Source organism: Mus musculus, chromosome 8 (genome assembly GCF_000001635.26).
Source record: "Mus musculus strain C57BL/6J chromosome 8, GRCm38.p6 C57BL/6J".
NCBI lineage: Eukaryota > Metazoa > Chordata > Mammalia > Rodentia > Muridae > Mus > Mus musculus.
The window spans coordinates 21,989,870-22,015,014 of record NC_000074.6 but is presented as its reverse complement, the minus strand read 5'-3'; the positions used below and the strand labels follow the sequence as shown (position 1 = coordinate 22,015,014).

At 48.2% G+C, this 25,145-nt stretch overlaps 1 protein-coding gene across 5 annotated transcripts in view; it reads left to right on the top strand.

Moving 5' to 3' along the window:
• Atp7b (ATPase, Cu++ transporting, beta polypeptide) overlaps positions 1-22,232 on the top strand; it is a 67,292-nt gene extending 45,060 nt beyond the window's left edge. The window contains exons 7-22 of one of the 5 annotated variants that reach the window (XR_378777.4): positions 328-502; positions 1,406-1,639; positions 2,213-2,304; positions 3,123-3,250; positions 3,356-3,510; positions 3,866-4,000; positions 8,561-8,755; positions 10,640-10,822; positions 12,154-12,307; positions 14,823-14,966; positions 16,648-16,790; positions 17,329-17,532; positions 17,612-17,729; positions 19,359-19,461; positions 20,091-20,478; positions 21,610-21,698. Coding sequence is in view for 4 of the 5 variants with exons in the window: in XM_006509007.4 (XP_006509070.1) it covers positions 328-502; positions 1,406-1,639; positions 2,213-2,304; positions 3,123-3,250; positions 3,356-3,510; positions 3,866-4,000; positions 8,561-8,755; positions 10,640-10,822; positions 12,154-12,307; positions 14,823-14,966; positions 16,648-16,790; positions 17,329-17,532; positions 17,612-17,729; positions 19,359-19,461; positions 20,091-20,364 (2,437 nt within the window). In the remaining variant the exon portion in view is untranslated. Of the gene's footprint in view, positions 1-327; positions 503-1,405; positions 1,640-2,212; positions 2,305-3,122; positions 3,251-3,355; positions 3,511-3,865; positions 4,001-5,105; positions 5,232-8,560; positions 8,756-10,639; positions 10,823-12,153; positions 12,308-14,822; positions 14,967-16,647; positions 16,791-17,328; positions 17,533-17,611; positions 17,730-19,358; positions 19,462-20,090; positions 21,525-21,609 lie in introns of those variants that run through there. The other 4 variants (XM_017312538.2, XM_006509007.4, NM_007511.2 and 1 more) reach the window with 4 other exon arrangements.
• Positions 22,233-25,145: the final 2,913 nt, after the last annotated feature.

Genomic DNA, 25,145 nt, shown 5'->3' with positions numbered 1-25,145 from the left:
TTTAGGAAACTAGTGGGCCTGTCTTTCAGATGGCCTCAGGCAGCAGCCTGAGCGCTCAGGACTGCAGGATGTACATTAGGATACACAGCTTACAAGGACTTTCCTTGATGGTCCCACACTGCCTCATCTGTTGTATCTATAAATGGGTGGCCACCAGCTTATGCAAAGGTAGATCTGAGCCCAGTGTCCCTCCAGCAATGCCTGGCCCTTGAGGTCAGTGATGATGTTGGGGGTAAGCCTCACTTTTATTTTAGTTCATCTTATGTCTAATCTGATCCCAGTGCCAAGTGGTTCTGATGTGTCTGTGTCGCTGACCTTGCCTTCCAGGTGGAAGAAGTCTTTCCTGTGCAGCCTGGTGTTCGGCATCCCCGTCATGGGATTGATGGTCTACATGTTAATCCCCAGCAGTACGCCTCAGGAGACGATGGTCCTGGACCACAACATCATCCCAGGACTGTCCGTTCTCAATCTCATCTTCTTCATCTTGTGTACCTTTGTCCAAGTATGTATTGGAAAGCCGGGCAAACCTCTGCCCTTTGTGCCCAGGCATGGCTAATGGATCTCTGATCACTGTCTGCATCAATAGCCCTTTAGCCTAGTTCCAGTGGTTCCTCATGGCAACTTTGCAGCGTCACCTTTGGGGAGCTGCTGCTGTTATTTCTGTCTTATGACCAGAGGGAGTGCAGAGTAGAGGGGGGATGCAAATGTGGGAACTAAGAAGAAAGGCCTGGTTTCACGGTCACAGGTCATTGCAAGTGATTGAAACTTGTCAGAACAGCCACCCTCTCCTTGTAAGCTTGGTGAGCCTGCCTATCCCTGGTGTGTGTGTGTGTGTGTGTGTGTGTGTTACAAATGACAGGACAACTCAGGACCTCATACATGCCATACATGCTAGGGAAGTGTGCCATCACTCAGTCTCTTTCTGTCTGTCTCTCTGTGTATGTGTATACATGTGTGTGTATGTTTGCGTGCGATGCATGTTCATTACAATACAGACACAGATGTTTGTTAACAGAAGTGTGTGTGTGGGGGTGCCATGTGAGAACACCAACAGATGCTGCCTCTCTTATTTGAATCATGGACATATTTTACGCCATTGGCTTACCTTCTCTCTAGAGACCATTCACAGTATAAGTGAATAACATCACTGTTGTTACCATTCTCTCATTATGGACATTTACATGGTGTGCCTGTGTTCCAAACATCCTGTATCCTCCGTCATCCCTTTCTGTGGCCAGTAATGAGAGAGTATGTTTCACCAGAGGCTGAGGAAGAGTGTGTGCCCTCAGTATCAAATAATGCAGAACAGAGTGGTATCAGCTATGTCCAAGAACCTAGAATACTCCTAGTCCTGAGGCTGGCTCCTCCCCCTTCCTCCGCCAACCCCGCCCTCCCTGCCTTTCAGTTTCTGGGTGGGTGGTACTTCTACGTACAAGCCTACAAATCGCTGAGACACAGGTCCGCCAACATGGACGTACTCATCGTGCTCGCCACAACCATTGCCTATGCCTACTCCCTGGTCATCCTGGTGGTCGCCGTAGCCGAGAAGGCAGAGAAGAGCCCCGTGACCTTCTTTGACACGCCCCCCATGCTCTTTGTGTTCATCGCCCTGGGACGGTGGCTGGAACACGTGGCCAAGGTAGCTACAGCTTCAAGGGTTCTTTCGTTCTTTTGGTAACCCGACTCTCAGCCCAAAGGCAGTGTGTGCTGAGAACTACTAATTACACACGCTGTAGAGAATAGTCCAGCGGAATCTGAACTCCTTGTAATTAGGGGCGGCAGTCACTAATCTCCCTGTTGATTGTTCCTTCTGATATCCCAGCTAATCTGGCTAATTAGTGAGACCTTTGTTCGGGTAATTGTGCCACAGAACAAACTCTGAACTTCTGGGCAGAGCTCGAATGGTCTCTTAGCGCCTAATGGATTGTAGTTAGTTTGTGTAGAAATCCACACCTCCACCTCAGGGCTGGGTGGCATTCAGTACTCTGCAATGGAGCCTGCAAAAGAGGGGAAGGAAGTTATATTGAAGGTGAAAATAGAATGGCCGTCAAGCTCTGCCTCAGCAGCCCTGGGCGGGCTTCCCTTGTGGCCCTGGCACTTGTGGCTGCCTCAGTGGTGGGGTTGTGTTTTTCACGCCAGCCACCTTCAGTGCGGTGCTTGGGAGTGTCAGCCTGGGTATGGACCGTCAGCTCTCATCCTGGTTATCTCCTAGAGCAAAACTTCAGAAGCCCTTGCAAAACTCATGTCACTCCAAGCCACAGAAGCCACAGTCGTGACCCTGGGTGAGGACAACTTAATCCTCAGGTAAGTTGTGTCCATGAGTAGAGCTTGGGAATCCCACGTCACCATTGTACAGTACAGGCCACCGTAGACATCACCCTGAAGCACTGTCCAGTGCCTGCACTGGCTGCTAACTGCAGTCAAACCAGTGACCTTTCTAAAGATCTATATTGTACCAGTCTGTCTGCACTGCTGTGTAGACAGATCCTTCAGCAGCTGCTTGCTTTTCCTTATGATAAAGTCGAAAGCACAGCAGTGGGACTCTGGTATCAACTGCGCACGCCCTCTTGAATTTAGCCCCATCCATTGCTCAGGGTGATGTGAGTATAATCATCCCCCAACACCCATGAAGTTTGGCTCTAGGACCCTAAGATACCAAGTCCCTCATATGACATGGAACAGTATTTGCATAGAATTCACATCCTCCCACATACTTTAAATCATCTCTAGAATAATTATTATACATTTGCAATGCAGATGGTATGTAAATGGGTTTTATACTGTACGGTTTAGAGATTTAGAGAACAATGATGCAAAAATATACATATATTGTATACATAGACAGGTGACCTCTGCACCTCCTCCCCCCACAATGTATGTGTGTGTGAGTGTGTGTGTTGCTGGGGATGGGACTCAGGGCCTCTTACATGGTAGGCAAGTGCTGTACCACCAAGCTATATCCCAAACCCATCCCTGAGTATTTTTTTTATGCAAGGTTGGTTATGTCTGCTAATCTAGAACTCTTAGATACATAGGGCTAGCAGTAAAAGGTCCAATAGTCAGTCTAGAACCCAGTCTAATCCCAGACGAGGAGGATGGTATCTGACTGTCTTCTGTTGCAGAGAGGAGCAGGTGCCCATGGAGCTGGTGCAGCGAGGCGACGTCATCAAGGTTGTCCCTGGGGGCAAGTTCCCAGTGGATGGGAAAGTCCTCGAAGGCAATACCATGGCTGATGAGTCCCTCATCACAGGTTAGGTGGCTGGGTTTAGGGTCCCTTTGGTGGGGGTCATGGTAGCCATTGGTCCATATGATGTTGAGAGGGCTGAGTGAGTGATTGATTCTGTCTCTTCCCTAGGAGAGGCCATGCCTGTCACTAAGAAACCTGGGAGCATAGTGATTGCTGGCTCTATTAATGCTCATGGCTCTGTGCTCCTTAAAGCTACCCATGTGGGTAATGACACAACTTTGGCTCAGATTGTAAAGTTGGTGGAAGAGGCCCAGATGTCAAAGGTAATGATGAACCTTAAAACACGTAATGAAACCCTTCCTTTAAGAAATGATCTCAAAGGGATTTTAGCTCAGTGGATAGACCACCAGCATCCTCATATTCCTAGCTAGTCCGGAGGCGGGAGCGACAAGGTTGGGACTTCAAGCTCAGCTCCAGACTACCTGGGCTGCATTATTCCCTGCCTCAAAACAAAACAGATGTGAGGAATGGTTGCAAAGGTTCATAGCTCCACCCATCAAGGATCAGGTAGAGATTGACTCCTAAAGATAGCAATGGAAGGAGCGTGGACCCAAGCCTTACACATGCCTGTCTCTGTAGGTTGTAACTTCCCGTGGTCTAAATGCTTTGTCTCCATAGGCTCCCATTCAGCAGCTGGCTGACCGGTTCAGTGGATATTTTGTCCCATTCATCATCATCATTTCAACCTTGACCCTGGTGGTGTGGATCGTCATTGGCTTTGTCGATTTCGGTGTGGTTCAGAAGTACTTTCCTGTAAGTTGAAGACCTTGAGCAGGATGGTTGTTGTGCTTGAAGTAACGTATTGCCACTAATTCTGTTCTCTGTGTCTCAGATTCACTGGGGCTTAATTATCCTCTTATTATTGGTCTTAGTTAGGGTTTTACTGCTGTGAACAGACACCATGACCCAGGCAACTCTTATAAGGACAAGATTTAATTGGGGCTAGCCTATGTTAAGAGCTTCAGTCTATTATCATCAAAGCAGGAGCATGGCAGCATCCAGGCAGGCGTGGTGCAGGAGGAGCTGAGGGTTCTACATCTTCATCTGAAGGCCACTAGAAGTCTCACTTCTAGGGAGCTCAGATGAAGGTCTTAAAGCCCACACCCACAGTTACACACTTCCTCCAACAAGGACATACCTCCAAATAGTGCCACTCCCTAGGCCAAGCATATGTTAACTACCACACCCCATTCCCTGGCCCCTATAGGCTTGTTTAAACATATGAGTCTATGGGGGGCCATACCTAAACATAGCACAATAAATAAGTACATTTAGTCCAATATCCAAAATCCCCAGTCTATAGCAGTCTCAACCATGTTAATAGTCCAAAGTTCAGAGTCTCTTCTGAGATTCATCTAATGACTTAACTATAATCCCTAAAGCAAGACAGGAGACCAGCTGGGTAAACTCCAAACTCTGCATCTCCATGTCTGATGTCAAAGCAGTTCTCAGATCTCTACTCCCTTTTCATCTTTGTTGACTGCAACAAACTTCTTTCTCCTGGGCTGGTTCCACTCCCTGTTAGCAGCTTTCCTCAGCAGATAGCCCACAGCTCTGGCATCTAGAAAATCTTGGGGTCTCCAAGGCAAACTTCAACGTTTCAATGTCTGGATCCATACATGATTTTCTGGGCTCCTTCAAAGGGCTGGTATCTCTTCTCCAGCTATGTCCTTTGTAGCACTCTAAGCTCAGGTTGATCCACTCCACTGTCGCTGCTGTTCTTGGTGGTCATCCCATGATACTGGCATCTCCAATACACTGGGGTCTTCCACTGCAACTAGGTTTCACCAATAGCCTCTCATAGTCTTTCTTTGTGGGGTCAAGACTCAAATTCTTTGCATGACCCCTTCACTCCTAGGCTTTCAACTGCAGCTCAGGCTGCATCTCCACCCATGGCCTTCCCTGGACTCTCACAGTGCCGAACCTCAGCTGCTCTCCATGACCCCTTCATGCTTTCAAAACCAGTACCACCTGGGTGATTCTTACACATTATCAAGTCCAGCTGCAGCACGAGGTACAACCTTGGCTATCTCTGGAACACAGCTTCTTTGTGCTCTCTGAAAACACTTCCCAGAAGGTTTCACTTCTGTGATACTGGTCTCTTGTTATTCATGGCTAATTTCTTGGCTCCAGCTAACGAGCATCTGTTGTCCCAGTAGTCCCTTCTATTCTGGACTCTAAATTTAGAACTACACGGCCAAAGCTGCTGAGTTCTGCTGCTTGCTGGGGCTGGAACATGGCCCCTCTTATTCTGTTGCTGACTTTCTGTTTCTGAACTCCCTTACTGCCAGAGCTTGGCTGGCCTGGAATTTTCTCTGTAAACTTGCTCTGTATAGATTGACCTTGAACTCAGAGATCTGAGTTCCATGACCAAGGTAGCTCTTAGAAGGACAACATTTAATTGAGGCTGGCTAGCAGGTTCAGAGGTTCAGTCCATTGTCATCAAGGCAGGAACATGGCAGCATCCAGGCAGACATGGTGCAGGAGGGGCTGAGAGTTCTGCATCTTCATCTGAAGGCTGCTAGCAGAAGACTGGCTTCCAGGCAGCTAGGATGAGGGTCTTAAAGCCCACACCCACTGTGACACACCTACAAGGCCACACCCCCTAATAGTGCTACTACCTAGGCCAAACATATTCAAACTACCACATTATTTTATTTTATTTGCTTCTTTTATTTATTATCAGTACAATCTCAGTCATGGTGGGTTAATCAGACTACTTCTGAAGGTCCTTATTGAGGTTGCTGGTTGAGGGTCACCCAGTATGTACCAGGCCCCGAGTTTCATCATGGGCACGGGTATCCACATATAGGAATTCCCTTTCTACTCAGAGATAATTTTCATGACATCATTTGACTCCCCAGTTGGAATGCTCCAAGGATTTGCAAAATGCCATTTATTGGCCATTACTGAGTTTAAGACAAATGTTATAGAAAAGAGACCACAGTTTTGATGGCGCAGTACTACACTAGATCTTAGGGAGAAAATGTATTTTTGCCACTTAACTCCACAAATCCCAGATCTAATATCCTGCCTTGTCAATCAATAACGCTTCCCAGTGTGACTGAAAGGATATATATCACCGTAGGTAAAGATTTTCGATAATTAAACATTTATTCAATAGCTGAAGAAGACAATCTTAGGAAATACTGTTTTTATTAAACTTCAAAAATATCAATGGAAAATATGGTGTATCCTCAGAAAATTTTCTGCTTAAGAAATAGGAACTAATTCTCAAGAACACTTAGCAGTGTTTGAAGCCATTGTGGTTTTCATGAATGGGGTGCTGCATAGGTCTGACACTTGGAGGCCAGGTCAGGACCCCACAGTTAAGTAGTGCCAGGGCCGACCAGCCAATAAGCCATCAGTGCCACCGGCTTCCCAGTGAGTGGGGCGCTTTTCATCTTATCTCATCTTACCTCATGCCAGTGCTTTGTTAGTTTAGAGTCATGGCATGAAGAACTAAAGATGGAGCCCGTTTCTTCTGTGAAAATAGTGTCTGCTGGTAGATGAAGGTGTATCAGACGTGGTGTGCCATTTACTAACACGTCACTTTCTCCCTCAGTCTGTGTATTTTAAGTTGAGAAAGTCTGAGTAAGTCCTTTGTGGCATCCAAGAGCCCCTGGTGCTCAAAAGTGACCTGGGCATTGTCTCTAGGATGGCCAGTGGCTAGGCCAAGCCTGACTGCCAAGGTTCCAGCCACATACGTAGCAGAAGAAGGACTTGTTGGACATCAGTGGGAGGGAAGGCCCTTGGTCCTGTGAAGGCTGGATGCCCCAGTGTAGGGGAATGCCAGGACAGGGAAGCAGGAGTGGGTGAATGGGTGGAGGGAACACCCTTATAGAAGCAGGGGGAGGGGGGATTGGATAGAGGGTTTTCAGAGGGGGAACGAGGAAAGGGGATAACATTTGAAATGTAAATAAAGAAAATATCTAATAAAACAAAAAAGATCTGGTTTTGGGGAAGTCGGGAGTAGGCAATCTTCTGCCATTCCATGCTTTGACCTCTTACGCTGATTCTCCTGTTTTTATTTGCAAAATCAGTGTGTGCTAACAACTGGGGTGCTGTGTGTCCCTTTCGGGCACTGTCATCACTGTGGCAAGAATGACATTTGTAGGGAGGGCTCATGTTAATTTCCAGAAGTCCACAGAGCCCCCAAAGTGCCAAATGTCATTTTAATAAGATGCCTGTGAAAACAAAACACATTATCTTTATCGTTTAAAAATCACGTATTTGTTAAATGGTATGCCCTTTTACTCGAACACAGCGGGCTGAGAGAAAATTAATGACCTTTACAATATGCCTTATTTTAGAGCCATGCCTTTTAAAATGAAAGGATAAAGAATGTAAAGAATTTGTGCTTTGTGTTGTCCATTCACGAAACACACTGGTGATTAGTGAGTTTAACATAGTGTAGTAGAGTGTACCTCTCCAGTGCATTACGAAAACACAGCAAGATGAATGAACACCCCAAACAGCAAGTAGTGATTTCCCTGTGCGCCACCACACCAGAAAGCAGACCTCCATTTTGTTTGTTCAGGTAATGAAAACCACTCAGAGGGATAACAAGGGGGCCCCAAGTTCTCTGTCATGAGGAGCGACCCCAGAGTTGCCCTCTGCAGCTCTCTGTGGCTCATATATGAGGCAGAGAATTTGATAGCCTGGATACACCCACAGCACATTTCTTCACACTGCCTTTTAAGTCCCAGTGTGTCCCTGATACCTTTCTGCATCAGTACACGAATAACCCCTCAGACTCCGTTATGCCTACAGCTTCATGGACCAGTTCCCTTTTAGTTGTCCCCAGGTTTTACTATCACAAGAAGAAAACAGCGATAGACATCCTTGCATCATCTGGACATAGGTCCTGTGGAGAGCTATTTAGGCTTTCGAAATAATAAGGCCAAAAGTAATGATGAGTTAACATGCCATGCCAGTTCTGTTCTGTGTGGTTGCCTATGTTTGTGTGCCTATCGCTCTGTTTATAATCACAAAGCACTTTGCACTATTATATACTCGGGGAAACACAGCTGGGATATGACCTATGTGGTCCAACTCCTGAGTTTGTGCCCCATCATGGTCTGACCTGACTCTGTTCCTGTTTCACTTTGCCTCTTTGAGGGAAGCTATGGGAAGAGGTTGGGCAAGTCAGAGGTGGGCAGTGAAGCGATACATCTGATACAGAAGCTGCACAGGACACAGTCACAGTCATGTTCCCTAAACTCGGTTCACTGTGTTCTCAGTTCCCACTGCCCTGCCGAGGTGAGATTCCCCACCCCTCCTGATCTCTCCATCTGATGTTTCTCTCTGCAGAGCCCTAGCAAGCACATCTCGCAGACAGAGGTGATCATCCGCTTTGCCTTCCAGACGTCCATCACTGTGCTGTGCATCGCCTGCCCCTGCTCCCTGGGGCTGGCCACACCCACAGCAGTCATGGTGGGCACTGGGGTGGCTGCCCAGAACGGTGTCCTAATCAAAGGAGGGAAGCCTCTGGAGATGGCACACAAGGTGGGCTTCTGTCAGGTCCTGGCTGTCCTTCGTGGGAACTGGGATAGCAGTTTCTATAGAGTCCTTATAAAACAGTCTCTCTTCAGGGTTCCTTAAGAGAGACGCCTAAGAACAAGTGTGAATGACTGAGACAGGAAGGCAGGGCTGCCTGGGAGTATCAGCCAAAGCAGCAGCAGCAGCAGCTAATGGGTGTACAATTCACTGCTTCATGGAGATTCACTGACGCCATCTCATGTGGTAGACGTGGTTCATTCCCGTTTTATAGATACAGGAACTATAGCAGGAGGAGGATAGGTATTGTCTTAATCAGGGTTTGCCTTTTTGCACAAACATCATGACCAAGAAGCAAGTTGGGGAGGAAAGGATTTATTCAGCTTACACTTCCACACTGCTGTTCATCACCAAAGGAAGTCAGGACAGGATCACACACAGGGCAGGAACCTGGAGGCAGGAGCTGATGCAGAGGCCATGGAGGGATGTTCCTTACTGGCTTGCTTCCCCTGGCTTGCTCAGCTTGCTTTCTTATAGAACCCAGGGCTGCCAGCCCAGGGATGGCACCACCCACAATGAGCTGGGCTCTCCCCCCTTGATCACCAGTTGAGAAAATGCCTTGCAGCTGGATCTCATGGAGGCACTTCCTCAAGGGAGGCTCCTTTCTCTGTGGTAACTCCAGCTTGTGTCAGGTTGTCACAGACCCAGCCAGTGCAAGGGACAGTCCGAGAAGCCTGTATCTGTTAACCAAGTTGACAGCTCACGTGCTTGGGATTAGCAGTGTCCCGTGACTCCGGGGGGAAGAGTGACGGTGCATATTAAGTGCATATTTAGGTTAGTGTGGTGATGCACAACCATGATCCCAGTTCTCAGGAGGCTGAGGCAGAAGGAACGTGAGTTCAGGTTCTCCCTGAGCTGCCTAGTGAGAGCACAGCTATACACCAGTCTGTACTGTACTGGGGCCTGGCCTAGTCAGGAGGTTTTCAGCGGTGCTGGCAGTCTGGGAATTTGAGCAAGAGCTGGCCAGATAAGGTGGTAGTGAGGGTATCGCTGCTGTGAAATGATAGGCAGGTGAAGAGGACTCTCAGGGACCACACATCTGTGTTGATCATGAGCTCCATGAGGTCTGCAGCACTTCTCTTCACCAGCATGACCCTGGCATTCGGCCTGAAAGCCCCCGGAGACATCTTGTTGAATAAACTAGTGAACAGACAGAGGGAAATTAGAGACAGAGAAAGGGCTGAGGGAGGGGCCTGTTCTAAGAGCCTCGGAAGATCACATGGTAGAGTAGGGCGCCTTCGAGCCACTCAGTTACAAGCTGGGAGTGTCAGATTGGGTGCACAGTAAGGGTGGAGTATGGGAGGCAGGGATCTTTGGAGGGTGAACCTCAGCTAACAGTGTTGAGGGTAGAGGACAGCACTGAGCGTTGGATTCCAAGCAGTGTATCTGCTGCTTACGGATCATGGTCTGAACAGAGAAACCTGATGCCCTCTTCTTGATCAAAGATAAGAAACAGTGAAGCCGAGCCGGGCGGTGGTGGCGCATGCCTTTAATCCCAGCACTTGGGAGGCAGAGGCAGGCGGATTTCTGAGTTCGAGGCCAGCCTGGTCTACAAAGTGAGTTCCAGGACAGCCAGGGCTGCACAGAGAAACCCTGTCTCCAAAAACCAAAAAAAAAAAAAAAAAAAAAAAAGAAACAGTGAAGCCGTGGACTGGCAGATGAGTAATGGTTTCTCGGTAGCAGCACTTGTTGCCCACACAGATTCAGGCCAAGGGTTAGGAAGTTAACAAGAGTTCTCTGCCCAAGGCAGGCCGAGAGAGAAGTCCCCAGTCGGACACGGGGACTGTGAAAGCTGCTTCCACGCTAAGACCTGATGTGAAGTTGTTCTTGCAGATAAAGACCGTTATGTTTGACAAAACGGGCACCATCACCCACGGGGTCCCCAGAGTCATGCGGTTCCTGCTGCTCGCAGACGTGGCCACACTCCCCCTCAGGAAGGTTCTGGCCGTGGTGGGCACCGCGGAGGCCAGCAGCGAGCACCCCTTAGGCGTGGCCGTCACTAAATACTGCAAAGAGGTATGCTGACCCTGGCCTTGGCAGCGCATGGGCTCTTCTCTCTCATCAGCCTTGGCTTCCTACCTCTCCACACTTGTTTGGCTGCCTCGGGGGGGGGGGGGGAGGGGGGAGGGGCTCTTCACTCGCTGCAGGCAGGGCTTGCAGTGGGGCCATCACAGTTATTAGTCAGATGAGTGGATAATGCCAGGCTCAGGGCAAAGTGAGTGAGACATGACCCCTCTGCCTTCTGAGAGCCCAAGTCTGGGGCAGGGGGAGATGGGCAGGTGAACAACTTCTTTATATGGCTAGGCTGAGGGCACATAGTATTCAGTGGGATTGCCAGGGAGGAACTAGCGCAGATGAATTGAATAGCCCTGATTTGGGGGTTTAGAGAATCTCTGTACCCCTCTTGTCCTAGAACGTGGGGGCAGATGGCAGACTATGCTGAGAGTGTCTGAGTGGCCTGAGCAAAAATTTATTATTGTTGTACCTCAGGAAACATTGGCAAGGGGATGTTTGAGAAATTTCATCCTGGGCTTGACCCTCATAGGGGTCAGTACACTGCTGTCCCTCATAGGGGTCAGTACACTGCTGCCCCTCGTAGGGGTCAGTACACTGCTGTCCCTCATAGGGGTCAGTACACTGCTGCCCCTCCTAGGGGACAGTACACTGCTGTCCCTCATAGGGGTCAGTACACTGCTGTCCCTCATAGGGGTCAGTACACTGCTGTCCCTCATAGGGGTCAGTACACTGCTGCCCCTCCTAGGGGACAGTACACTGCTGTCCCTCATAGGGGTCAGTACACTGCTGTCCCTCATAGGGGTCAGTACACTGCTGTCCCTCATAGGAGACAGTATACTGCTGTCCCTCGTAGGGGACAGTACACTACTGTTTGACATCTGCCCATATGGGTTGGGAGGAAGCCTTATGCTTGCTTGCTGCTCCAGTGCCTCCCACCACTCCCGATGCCTTCCCTGGGTATCCCACATGGCGAATGATCTGCCTGGCAGCTTCAAAGTAGCTCTGCTGTTCACCACTTACCTAGCCCGTTATTCTGCTGCAATCACTCCCAACGTGGAAATATCTGAGTGGTCTGAGGTGGGCTGACTCTCCCCTTGGATCTGCAGCCTGCCCAGTCATGAGGTTTCCACACTAGAGAGGATTTAGCTGTTTAGCCTGGTTCAGGTTGACAACCAACACCGAATCTGGTGACAGAGTGCTTGCTGAGCTCATGGTGCATTTCCTTCTGTTTGCCCCCACTTCCTCCTTTCTTCCTTGCCTCCTCCCACTACATCCTCCCGCCCCCTGCCCACCCCCCACCCCCCCACCGCCCTGCTCTTTTGCTTCCACAGGAACTTGGGACGGAGACCCTGGGATACAGCACAGACTTCCAGGCAGTGCCCGGCTGTGGAATTAGCTGCAAAGTTAGCAACGTGGAGGGCATCCTGGCTCGCAGTGATCTGACTGCTCACCCTGTTGGAGTTGGCAACCCTCCCACAGGGGAAGGTATTCCTCACTTTTGTCCCTCCTGGATCTCTTGGTGGCCGGACCTTATCTTGGGTAAAAGCAGAGGCAAGCCAGACCATACCAAACCCACCTGTGGGATTCCCCCCACCCTGCTGTGGAGACAGAAGGCTCATTGCCAGGTGCCCTTACCTTGCCCACCCCAGGAATACCTGCTGTTTCTCTTTTCATGTTTTGATACGTCTCACTTCTTTATGTGTTTTGTTTGGCTTTTTGTGGTGGGTCTTGCTGTGTTAGTTTCCAACTCGGGACTTCATCTATCCTCCCGCCTCAGCCTTCCAGCTAGCTGAGGCTATAGGTGTGTACCAGTCTCTGGCTTGATGTCTCAAGGCTGCTTATGGAAAGAAGGCGGAAGTGGCATAAGACTTAGATCCGTAGTTACTCCTCCCCTAGAGTGTTCTCTCTTTTATTTCACATTGATTTTTTTCCTTCCCATGGCCATAGGGTTGCAGGTTGCACCTGTTTTTTTTTGTTTCTTCTTCCTGTTTCTTTCCTATCTGGGTGCTCTCCAGTGTCATGTGTGGTGTTCTCGGAGCTTACAGAAAGCAAGGGAAACAGGAAACGGTCCGCCAACACCAAGAAAAGATCTGCCCGGTGGTGGGTGCCACCTTTAGGTTCCTTGCTCGTGAACCCCGGGGATTCTCCTGCACCAACTCCCGAGTGCTGGGACTGCAGGCATGCAGCCCTGTCTGCACCTCACCTTGTTTGCCTGCCTTCCTAACCTCTTTCCTTCTTCCATCCTTATGTATATAGGGTGTGTACATAAGTGTGTACATGTATGTGTGGTGGGGAGGCGTGCTCATGCGTGGGCATACAGAGGCTAGTGAGGATGTTAGGAACCCTGCTCCATCAGCCTCCACCTTGTAGGGTCTCTTGCTGAACCCAGGACTCACTAGTTTGGGCCAGGCCAGCAGGCCAGCAAGCTCCAGGGATCTTCCAGTCTCCTTTCTCTGCCCCAGTGCTGGGATTCCAGGCATGCCAGGTTCCAGGCTTTTATGTGAGTGTGGAGCATAGAACCCAGGTTGTCAGGCTCACCTAGCAAGCGGTAGTAAACACCGAGCCATCTCCCTAGCCTGCCTTTTTTCAATCTGAGACCATTTTCCAGCCATTACATTAAACCAGTAGTGCATAGAATGCCCTGAATGCTAAATCTTAATTTAGGAGATGTTATTGGATGTCATGTGCTGCCTTTTAATAGCTTAGAGCCCTAAGGTGACATTCCCATTAGAGCATCCAAAAGTTGGGTCATGTCTCATCAGGGTCTCATGCTATTAGAAGGTGGCAGATTAAAAGCCACCTGCATTTTAGAGCATTCCATAGAGGCTGGATGTGCTGTATGCATGCAGTCCCAACACTTGGGAGATGGGGGGCAGAAGTACCAGGTGTATAAGGCCGATCTGGACTACATTGTTATGGAAGACTTCAGTCAACAAGAATCAAATATGTACGTACATGCACACACACACTTACAGCTTTTGTAAGTCAGGTAATAGATGGTCTTTGAGCTTCATGCCCACCAAAAGGAATTTCTGTCACAGCCATGTTTACAGAAACAGAAACTGCAGGGGAAAAAAATCTCTGCAGATAGGTGGTTTACAGGTCACAATAAAAGTATGAAAACATTTGCAAGTAGCACCAAAAAGAATTAGTTTGTTAACACATAGGACCTACAATGTGGCCTTTGTGCAGAGAGCTGTGGGAGTCACTTCTTTAGGTGCTCTCTGCACATGTTTGTCTTTCAAAGACCAGGAGTAGGGGCCCCAAGTTTCTATTAGAATGACATGACATAGAGCAGTAATTTGATTTTGTGGATGCATATATAAGGTGTGTGTGTGTGTGTGTGTGTGTGTGTGTGTGTATCTCCGTGTACCTCCTCATTTCATCAATATAAAACTGTCTCAAAAAATAGTGTGTCTCAAATAACAGATTTCCCTGATTTATTTATTCATTTTGGGCCATCTAAACCCCTCTGAAAATAATCCAGTCAACACATTTCTTTGGTCTGACCTAAAAGGCCAGCCTCTGACCCCTCTAAAAAAGAATTGGGGTTGGAGAGATGGCTCAGTGGTTGAGAGAACTTGCTTCTCTTGCAGAGGACCCAGGCTCTACTCCCCGCACTCACAACCATCTGTAACTCCAGTTCCAGGAGATCTCACTGCTTCTGGCCTCCTTGTCAGGCATGCACATGGTGCACATACATATATGCAGGCAAAATACTCATTCCCATACATTAATTAAGTCTTTAAAAATATCTGCACGTATCTCTAATAGCATCTAAGAATGTTATACGATGTTTGATATATTGACAGCATTTTAAACATGTGTAATGCATGAAACACTCCATTTAATTCATGGAGTTCTCCAGACTGTGTATCTTTCAGGTCCTTCAAGGAGAGTGTCACACAAGGTTATAGTTTTCAGAGCAGTCAGATGTCTCGGGGTTTTTAGGTCATTGTGAAGTTGGACCGTCTGGGAGTAACCATTCTCTTCTGAACAGGTGCAGGTCCCCAGACCTTCTCCGTGCTGATTGGAAACCGGGAATGGATGCGGCGAAACGGTTTAACCATCTCCAGTGACATCAGTGACGCCATGACAGATCACGAGATGAAAGGACAGACGGCCATCCTGGTGGCCATTGATGGTAATCCCTGTGTGAGATTAGCACACAGTTCACCATCCCTGGCCCATAAGGAGGCCTCCTCTGCTGCCTCCCCTCCCCTCCTACCCCCACCTGCCCCCTCTCCTACTCTTCCTCTCCCCCTCCCTTCCCCTCCCCTCCCCTCCTGCCCCCACCTGCCCCTCTCCTACTCTTCCTCTCCCCCTCCCTTCCCCTCCCCTTCCCTCTCCCTCCTCTCTGTTCTCTTTCCTTTCTTGTCCTTCTTTCCTCCTCTCCTCTTCCTCTTGTTTGTCATTATTATTTTTTTCTTTTGAAAACCATGTCACCCTTTCTGTCACTTTGAGGTGTCTTTCCAGGTTGTCTTTCTGTCTTTCCCCTTGATTCCTTCTCTTGAGGCCCTTCCTTGTTTTTAAATGATTTCTTTTATTCTTGAGATTACAATATAATTATATCATCTTCCCCTACCCTTTCCTTCCTCCAAACTCTCCAATATACTTCTCTGTCAAATTTATGAGCTCCGTTTTTTACTTACACACATATGTATGTATGTATGTATATACGTATGTATGTATGTATGTATGTATATATGTATGTATGTATGTGTGTGTGTATGTCTGTCTAAATACATAAGCACAGCCAGCTCAGTCTGTAAATGTCACTTGTATGCTTGTCTTCAGGGGTAACCACTGGTACTAGGTAGCCAATTGATGTCTCCTCCCTGGGAAGGCTGTTCCCAGGAACTCTTGAGAGTTGAGGCCTTTCCCTCGTTACTGTCTCCATATTGATCCCATGCCAGCTCGGCTCCTAGAAGCCTCAAGCTCTCTGTTGTACTTGCTTCTGTCTAAGGTGGCAACTCACATCGTCCTTCTCACGCATTACCACAGACAAAACAGGAGTCCACGGCCCAGGAGGCCCCTGCAGCTCCCCACTGTCTGACTCAGGCCATAAAGTTCCCCAGGACTCTGGGTGTCTCAGCGCTCAGAGTACACCGGGCTTTCTGCCTGAGAGATGGAACCCTTTGCTACATTCACTTTAGTGTCTGCTATTAGAAGTAAAGCTGGACTCAAATAAAAGGTAGTTTACAACCCTGTATTCTGAACACTCCATCCAAACGTGCCTTCCTGCCCCATTCCCTGCCCCTCATCCTTACAAACCATGGTCTGCAATTCCTAATCTCGGACTCAGGGTAAGTGGAGGGCCTGTGCTCTGCTGTATTCTTACCGTGCCACTTCAGCTCAGAACTCTCCTCCTCCTGTGTCTAATTTCAGGAAAAAGGTATATTGTACAAATCATACTTTCTGTAGGAAATGACAAAAAGGAAGGACAGCTTCCTAGGTTAGATGTCTGTCCCTGTAAGCAGCATTGTATGTGTCTTGTATTTTTTAAATAGCAAACATACACCGGGTTCTTGCCATGCAAAAGATATTTGGCAAGGTAATATATGTTCCCAGTGGAAACGATAAAAAAGCCCACTGGGCTTGGGAGGGTCTGAGGTTCTCCCTGCTCCTACCTGTTCAGGAGTCCCTGTGCTCCTTTCCCTGTCCTTTCCACGACTGAGAAACAAAAACAAAGCAACAGAACCCAGACATGATATCACTTACTCTGGAGGGTCATTTCCTGTGGCAAATGACATATGCTGAGAGCCATCTTGCTTGCACAGAGCTGCCTGGGCCTGCTCTTGCTGATTGCTGTTGCTTGGTTCCAGGTGTGCTCTGCGGGATGATCGCCATCGCAGATGCTGTCAAACCAGAGGCTGCCCTGGCTATCTACACCCTGAAAAGCATGGGTGTGGATGTGGCTCTGATCACAGGGGACAACCGGAAGACAGCCAGAGCCATTGCTACTCAGGTAGGGCAGTGGCCAGGCATTCTTTGTCCTTGGAAATTTGTAGACAAGCTCACAGATGGAAAAAAAAAAGATCTAAACATCTGATGTAAAAGCACACTTTTAATTCCAGCACTCTGAGGCAGAGGCAGGTGGACCTCTGAGTTCCAGGTCAGCCTGGTCTATATAGCAAGTTCCAGGCAGCCACAGCTACACTGAGACCTTGTCTCAAAAACAAACCAAAATAAACAGACAATGACAACAAGCCATCATTTAAGCACTGTATTACGGGAGTGCTTTCTTGGTTCAGCTTGCTTATGGACTGAGTGGAATGGCTTGACCTTGGCCCACTCAGTTCTGAGCTTGGGGCATGAGGACAATGTCGCGGGGTAGCTGCCTGTCCCCATGGCTCTAGTGTGAATTCCTGAGCATTGTATTACCACCCTTGCACACCCTACCAAACCAGCCAAATGTGCAACTCTGTGGAAACCCAACTGCTACTGTGGATCTCTGCTTTTATCAAACTCGCACCTACATTAGGCATCGACCTCCTTCCTTTCAGGTTGGCATCAACAAAGTCTTTGCGGAGGTACTGCCTTCTCACAAGGTGGCCAAGGTCCAGGAGCTTCAGAATGAAGGGAAGAAAGTCGCCATGGTGGGAGATGGGGTGAATGACTCCCCAGCCCTGGCCCAGGCTGACGTGGGCATCGCCATCGGGACTGGCACAGATGTTGCCATCGAAGCAGCAGACGTGGTCCTGATCAGAGTGAGCTCGGCTGTGTGGAGGTCTCAGGAGGGGCTGGGGTTGGCGTGAGTCCATACTCAAGCGTGCTCCTCTCCTGTAGAATGACTTATTGGACGTCGTGGCCAGCATTCATCTCTCCAAGAGGACCGTCCGGAGGATCCGGGTCAATCTGGTGCTGGCATTGATTTATAACATGGTTGGGATACCTATTGCTGCAGGTAGGTAGGGGCAGCTCTCACCTGTTACATCATCTTTGGTCTCTGCTGTATCCCTGGTGAACTATTGACTCATCCATCTTGGTCTGGCTGGCCAGACACCGTGTGGAAAGTCCTGGGAGGGCCCCAAAGCCTCATTCGCTCTTCCCTGTAGACAGCTGATTAGGAGGCTTGGCCATTCATTTAAGGTGGCCCTATCCACTAAGAGTGTCCCTGTTCTCTGAAGCTTTATTAAGACATAAGGTCTGAATAGGCATCATGGGGCATTTTGAGGTACTTGCTATTTCAGACACAGTGGCTATTGTCTCAGAGACTGTATTAAAAATGAACCCTGCCCAGACTCTAGTTTGATTCCCACAAACAACCTGGAGAGGAAGGATATTCTGCTGAAAGGCTGTGTAGGCTGAAAGGACCCAAAGGGGTTCATTATTATTATTATTATTATTATTATATTTTATTTGTGTGTATGTATGCATATACATGCATATGTGCACATGTGGGCCTGGAGGTCACAGGACTTCCTGCCAGAATCAGTTCTCCCATGCCATTATGTGGGTCCTGAGGAACAAGCTCAGGTCATTCGGCTTGCCTGTAAGTTCCTTCACCCACTAAGCCATCTTGTTAGCCCCTGACCTAACGTCCCAGCTTTCCTGTCTCAGTTTCTCTGTTATATCCAAGTGGTTAGTGGTGACTTCCATCATAGAGATTATCCAGTCTGCTTCAGCCTCCTGAGTCTAGAAGTCAGATGTAGTGACAATTCTGGAACTTTGATTTCTTTAAAACACACAGAAATATTATATGTTTTCATTTTAATCCCAGGTATGGGGTATGGGGCTGCTTCAGACTGTCCACAGCAGCTGACTGTGATTTGCCTCGTGCTCTAGCAGGGCTGTGATTTTTTCCAGCTGCAGATAGTAGCTGAGATTGTAAGACATTTGGAATCCCAGAAACTTTTAAGAGGTTAAAATGCTAGAGCCTTGAGAAGCTGGACGGGTTGTTGGTTGGTTGCGGTTTGTTAAGAAGTTGTGGGTGAAGAAGAAGATATTAGATATTCTCCCAGCAAAGATCAAACTTACCCCCCAAGGAACTTAACACCCTAAACAGCAGGAAGCAGTCTAATGATATTGTCACCTTCTTTCTGACCCCTGACTTTATTCAGGGATCTCCTTCCTTTCCCCTCTTTTTCCTCTCTTATCTAGTGTTAGGGGGGCAGAAGGGGTGGAAGAAAGGGGCGGAGAAGAGTGGAAGATAGAAGAACCCACAAAGAAGTGAAGGACAGCCGCAGTCAGATAAGTGTCTTTTCTGACCTCAGAGCAGCTTAGGAGCTTCACTCCCTCCTGGCTGCCTGGGACCTGGCTTCCAGCGCTCCCTAGAGACCAGGTTGCTACCTCTGTAGAGAAGGATGATGACCATATCCACAGTGGTTATCCTCCGCGGTTCCCAGCCCCTGCACTGGCTGGTGGTACCCATACATAGTTCTAAGCAAGAGTAAGCAAGACAGACTCACCTTCCCTTTGCCCACCTCCTGCTAGCTTAGTCTCACCTTGAAAGCTGGTGGGCGTAGTGTCTCCTAGGTTCCCCGAGCAGGGCTCTCAGTATTCCCTAGCTGTCAGGTGGTACCTCTTTCGGCAGGTGTCTTCATGCCCATTGGCATCGTGCTGCAGCCGTGGATGGGCTCAGCAGCCATGGCTGCGTCCTCTGTCTCTGTGGTGCTCTCGTCTCTTCAGCTCAAGTGGTAAGTCCTGGGCCTGGAGCACCTGCTGGAGGAGTCTCTGCAGGCTCCACCATGCATGGTGACAGCAGGTCGGGGCACAGCAGCATGTTTCCTGCTTCGTGTGCTCTCCATTATTTATCTGAGAGCAACACAAAGGACCTGCATGGGGTTGTGTAGTGATTTTTCAGTACCCTGGACAGTGACTGCCCACTTAGCAGTGGTAAGAGTCTGGGTCTTTTTCAGAGCTATTTACATGAACACATGCAAACATATGATCCCTGTGTATTTCCAGTTTTACTCCTTAGCAAAGATGTCCATGGACTGGGAACAGAGCTCACTAGTAGAACAGTTGTCTTGCATGGAAAAGATCCTGGGTTTAGTCCCTAACACTACCAAAACAGAAAAACATTGATTTATTTACTCATGCATTCACTTAACAAAAATAACAGTAGCCTACTATGTGGGGAGTGTTTACATAAAAAGTTTCTGGACTATGTGAACTTGAACCATGGGAATTCAGTATCCTTTTTTTTTTTCTTAAAAACCCATGAAAATTTGCTATTTATGTTACTGAAAAATAGAGATTTCACCAGAGAAAAAGGGCCTTATGTCCAGAGTGATTCGAGTATTCTCGGGTTCTTGCCTTTCAGCTATAGAAAGCCCGACCTAGAGAGATATGAGGCCCAGGCCCACGGCCGCATGAAGCCCCTGAGTGCCTCCCAAGTCAGCGTGCACATTGGCATGGATGACCGGCGTCGGGATTCTCCCAGGGCCACCGCGTGGGACCAGGTCAGCTACGTGAGCCAAGTGTCTCTGTCCTCCCTGACGTCAGACAGATTGTCTCGGCATGGCGGGGCAGCAGAGGACGGTGGCGACAAATGGTCCCTGCTCCTGAGTGACAGGGATGAAGAGCAGTGCATCTGAGTGTTCTCCTGGGCAGGCCATGGCGCTCCTTCTGGGTGAGCCTGCTCCTGCTCATGGTGGTGGAGCCAGGAGGTGCAGCCTTAACAAGCCACTGTGGGATGGACGAAGCTCATGGTGAGACCTGAGCATCCTGCTAGCCTTGCCTTACAGTGTGTGGTGTATCTGCAGAGGCTGGGCAGGATTGCTCTTCCAGAAGCCACTAGGTTGGGGAAAGTATACCATTCCTGCTTTTCATGAGGGCGAGATCACACCCTGCTTGGGAGGAAACCATCACTCTTCACTGAACCCTGCCAACTATATTTGTATATACTATCTAGGCAGTGAGGACCAGGCTCATCAGGACCACAAGCCTAGCTCAGCCCCCCTGGAGAGCTCCAACCAGATCTCTCCTATACTAAGAGCTCCCATAACACCTGGAGTTAGGCAGCACACATGGGCCGTGTAAGCCTAAGGCTCCTTCAGACGAGTCTGTTCTCTGCCTGGTGTAGCTGGCATCCTTGGTACTGGAACTGCCTGCCCTCTATCTTCTGAGGGTAGAATTAGTGCCTTGGGTCTGATGCTCTGGCTCCTGCATATCTGCCCGCCTAAAGGTGGCGCCCTGGTTTGCAGCCCAATGCAAGAGCTACCCAGCATCCCTATTTACTCTGAAAAGAATGCCATCCTGCTTAGAGCCACACCTACAGACTCACATGTGCCGCTCTCAACCAGCTGGAGAGATACCTCAGAGCCTGACCATAGTTCATTTTCCTATGGGGTCCAGGTCCTTGCCTCTCAGGGCACCCTATACAGCCATGCCATAACCTGTAGTGTATAAAGCACTGTTCCCTGGGAGGTGTATGCATAAGGGCACACCCCTGTCACTCAGTGGGGTCCAGTGAAGTTTGTCACAAATGCTTAGTGTGTGTGCCTGGGGGGAGTTTTCCCACCAGAAGAGAGTGAAGTTCTCAATAGAGAGCTGTCTGCTGCTGAGGAGACATCTAAAGGAGGGACACCCACAGCGCCCTCCCCCCTCCCCAGTGAAAATGTTCCTGTTGTCAGCTATGACTATGTGATTGGAGTGGCTTCAGAGGGCAGGGATGGGGCCAGCTTAACTGAGCGAGTGGCTGAGCCACCCGGAACAGACTAGCAGAAATGGGTTACTCTCATTTGTGACATTAAAAGAAAAAAAGCCACAAAACTCCTTTATAGGATGTCACTTATTGGCCATGGCAGTGTTAGTCTTTTTTTTTTTTTTTTTTTTTGTAGGTTTCTCACCTCTTTTCCCCACAAAAATAGCACCGTAACTACCTACCGTCTACGACTGAAAACAAGAAAACAGGGTCCGAGGGCCTCGGTGTCTTCCCAGGAACTCACAGCCAATGTGCCGTTCAGAGGGTTCCGAAGGCCTTTCTGTAATTCCGCTGCTGCCTTACAGTATCAGTTTGCTCGGTGAGAGTAAACTGGACGAGGGTCCTTTTGTTGCTGCACGAGCAAACGCGACAGGAGCTGGATGAGTTGCATCAGGTTAGGATGCAGTGGTCACGAGGTTACTACCCATCACTTGGGATGGCTGCTTTGGGTTTTGCACCTTAGCGGTGCTTGCTGAGCTTTATCTTCTAAAACCCGGGAGTATAGGGATCTATTGCGCTCTTGGTATCCGCAACCCTTCCACTCCCTCTCCAGCGACCTCCTCCCACTGACGTCATCTACTCGGTCTATAGTTCTGTTCTTACAGAATAAGTCTTGTTTTGGAATAAGGTAATCATTTTCTAAAGAATCTAATTGTATTGATTTTTAAACCTTCTGAGAATGTAAGCATCATGTTCACATGTAGACATGAAAATATTTATATAATTGTACAAATAAATAACTTTTTAGATGTTCAAAGAGTCAGGTTTTTTTTCTTTTTTTTAATGGCCAGAGAACAATTCCCTCTTCAAAACTTTCCATGAAGCACGAGGATAAAGTTGTATCTTTTCATCCAGGAGTTGCCTGTGGCTTGCTTATTCTGTCTGTATGGCTCATGTTACCGGATTGCTGGGGACTTCTTTGGAGGGACAGAGAATGATAGGATTCTAGCAGTGGGGACACGAGGTGGTGGGAACCCTCTTGCCTTGCCCTGGTCTGAACCACTCTGCTGAGTCTAGAGTAGTATTAGTATTAGAGTAGTATTAGTCTAGGTAGCATTAGGACCGCAGAGAAGGAAGCCTTTGCTGAAGTCGCTGCCTCAAGCTCTGACTGTGCCCAGAACCTCACTGCTTGGTCTCTAGCACACCCTAGAGGACTTTACAGTCAGGGCATGAGGTCTCCACAGACCGTTGTGGAAGGAGTGTCGGTGCTCCTGTGGGGAGGATTTAGCAAGCATCCCTGAAAGGTTTCTCAGGCATCTGGCTGAATCCGAGCATCTTCTCTTGCTCCTGGTAAACTGAAGAATTAAGATGGGATTACCTCTATAAGAAATGACTGATAATTCTAATTTTCAGTGGCATCTGGAAATTGGCATGTTAAAAACAGATATCTAAACTATTGAGCTAGTTTAATAAAGAACTTGGATTAATAAAGGTGACTTTCACCTGAAAGGTTACTTGATTAAAGGATTTGGGGAGATTAGGGGCTTTAAAAACCCATGTAGGGGGCTGGAGTAGTAGGTTCAATCCCCTGTACAAATAAAATAAAATAGGATTACCTAAGACAAATTCTGTAATGTACATAAAGTCCCTGAATTATAAAAGGCTCATTTGCATACACCCATAATTCCACCTTTCCTTGGAGCACATACACAGAGGAATAGAGTAAGTGGCCTACTGGTCCTTTTTTTCCCTTTTCAGGTGTGTGTGTAAACTGCTTGGCATTGGTGGAGAAGGAACTGCTCTGCTGAAGTTTCACACTGGGCTTGCACAAGGCTGGAAGCACCATTGTTTGGGGTTACTGCATGGAGAGAGAGGTCTGCTGTCTGCCCTTGTTCTTCATATAAAGACAGTGACCACAGCTGAGGTTACAGAGTAGAATGTAAGAAGGTTACATAATACTGAGAAATCCCAGAGTTGCTTTTTTTTTCCTATTCAAAAAGATGAACAAAAATGTAAAAGCATCCGTTCAAACATTTCAAAATGAAATAAGATTGATGGAAATTTAACATTTTTTTCTCTGGGGTAGAAATGGCTATTATATTATATCAGCATAAGGAAAAATGAACCAAGAGGGTATAACTTGGTAGACCTCTTGACTAACATGTGCAAGATCCCTGGTTTGAGCCCAGTGCCAATAAAACTGTTTAACTGTTTGTCTTAGTTAGGATTTTATTGCTGTGAACAGATACCATGACCAAGGCAAGTCTTATAAAGGACAACATTTAATTGGGGCTGGCTACAGGTTCAGAGGTTCAGTCCATTATCATCAAGGTGGGAAGCATGGCAGCATCCAGTCAGGCATGGTGCAGGAGGAGCTGAGAGTTCGACATCTTCCATCTGAAGGCTGTTAGGAGAATACTGGCTTCTAGGCAACTAGGAATAGGGTCTTAAAGCTCTTGCCCACAATGACATACCTACTCCAACAGAGCCACACCTTCTAATAGTGCCACTCCCTGGGCCAAGCATATACAGACCATAACATTCCACTCCCTGGCCCCATAGGCTTCTTCAAACACACAAGTCTATGGGGGCCATATATAGACATAGCTTAATAAAAAGGTACATGTAGTCCGACTTCCAAAATCCCCATAGACTATAGCAGTATCAGCAATATTAAAAGTCCAAAGTTAAAAGTCCCTTCTGGAGCTAGGGGAAGGCCTGAAGAAGCTGAAGGGGATTGCAATCTCATAGAAGAACAATATCAACTAACCAGACCACCCAGAGCTCCCAGAGACTAAACCATCAACCAAAGAGTACACATGGAGAGATCCATGGCTCCAGTTACATATGTAGCTGTGGGTGGCCTTTTCTCACATCAATGGGAGGGGAGGCCCTTGGTCCTGTGGTGGCTTGATGCTAGCAAAGGGGGATGCTAGAACAGTGAGGCAGGAGTGGGTGAGTGGGTGGAGGGGCACCCTCATAGAGGCGGAGGGGAGAGGGAAGAGGGGAGATGGGATGGGAGGTTTGTGAAGGGGTAACTTGGAAAAATTTGAAATGTAAATGAATAAAATATTAACTAAAAATGTCTCTTCTGACATTCATCCAAGCACTTAACTGTAACCTGGGAAGCAAGACAGGAAACCAGCTGGGCAAACTCCAAAGTCTGCATCTCCATGTCTGATGTCAAAGCAGTCTTCAGATCTCCAACTCCTTTTTCATCTTTGTTGACAGCAACAAACTTCTTTCTCCTGGGCTGCTTCTTCCACTCCCTGTTAGCAGCTTTCCTCAGCAAATATCCTTTGGCTCTGGCATCTCAAATATCTTTGAGCCTCCAAGGCAAACTTCAAAGTTTTAGCTTCTTGTTTCAATGTCTGGGATCCACATATGATCTTCTGGGCTCTTTCAAAGGGCTGGTGTCACTTCTCCAGCTCTGCCCTCTGTAGCACTCTAGGCTCAGGTTGATCCACTCCACTGTGCTGTTGTTCTTGGTGATCATCCCATTGTACTGGCATCTCCAATACACTGGGGTCTTCCACTGCAGCTAGGCTTCACCAATAGCCTCTCACAGGCTCTCTGTATGGTGCCAAGCCTCAAATCCTTTGCATGACCCTTTCAGTTTTGGGCTGTCAACTGCAACTGAAGCTGCACCATCACCAATGGCCTTCCATGGCCTCTTCAGGGCCAAGCCTCAGCTGCTCTTCATGACCTATCCACGCCTTCAGAACCAGTACC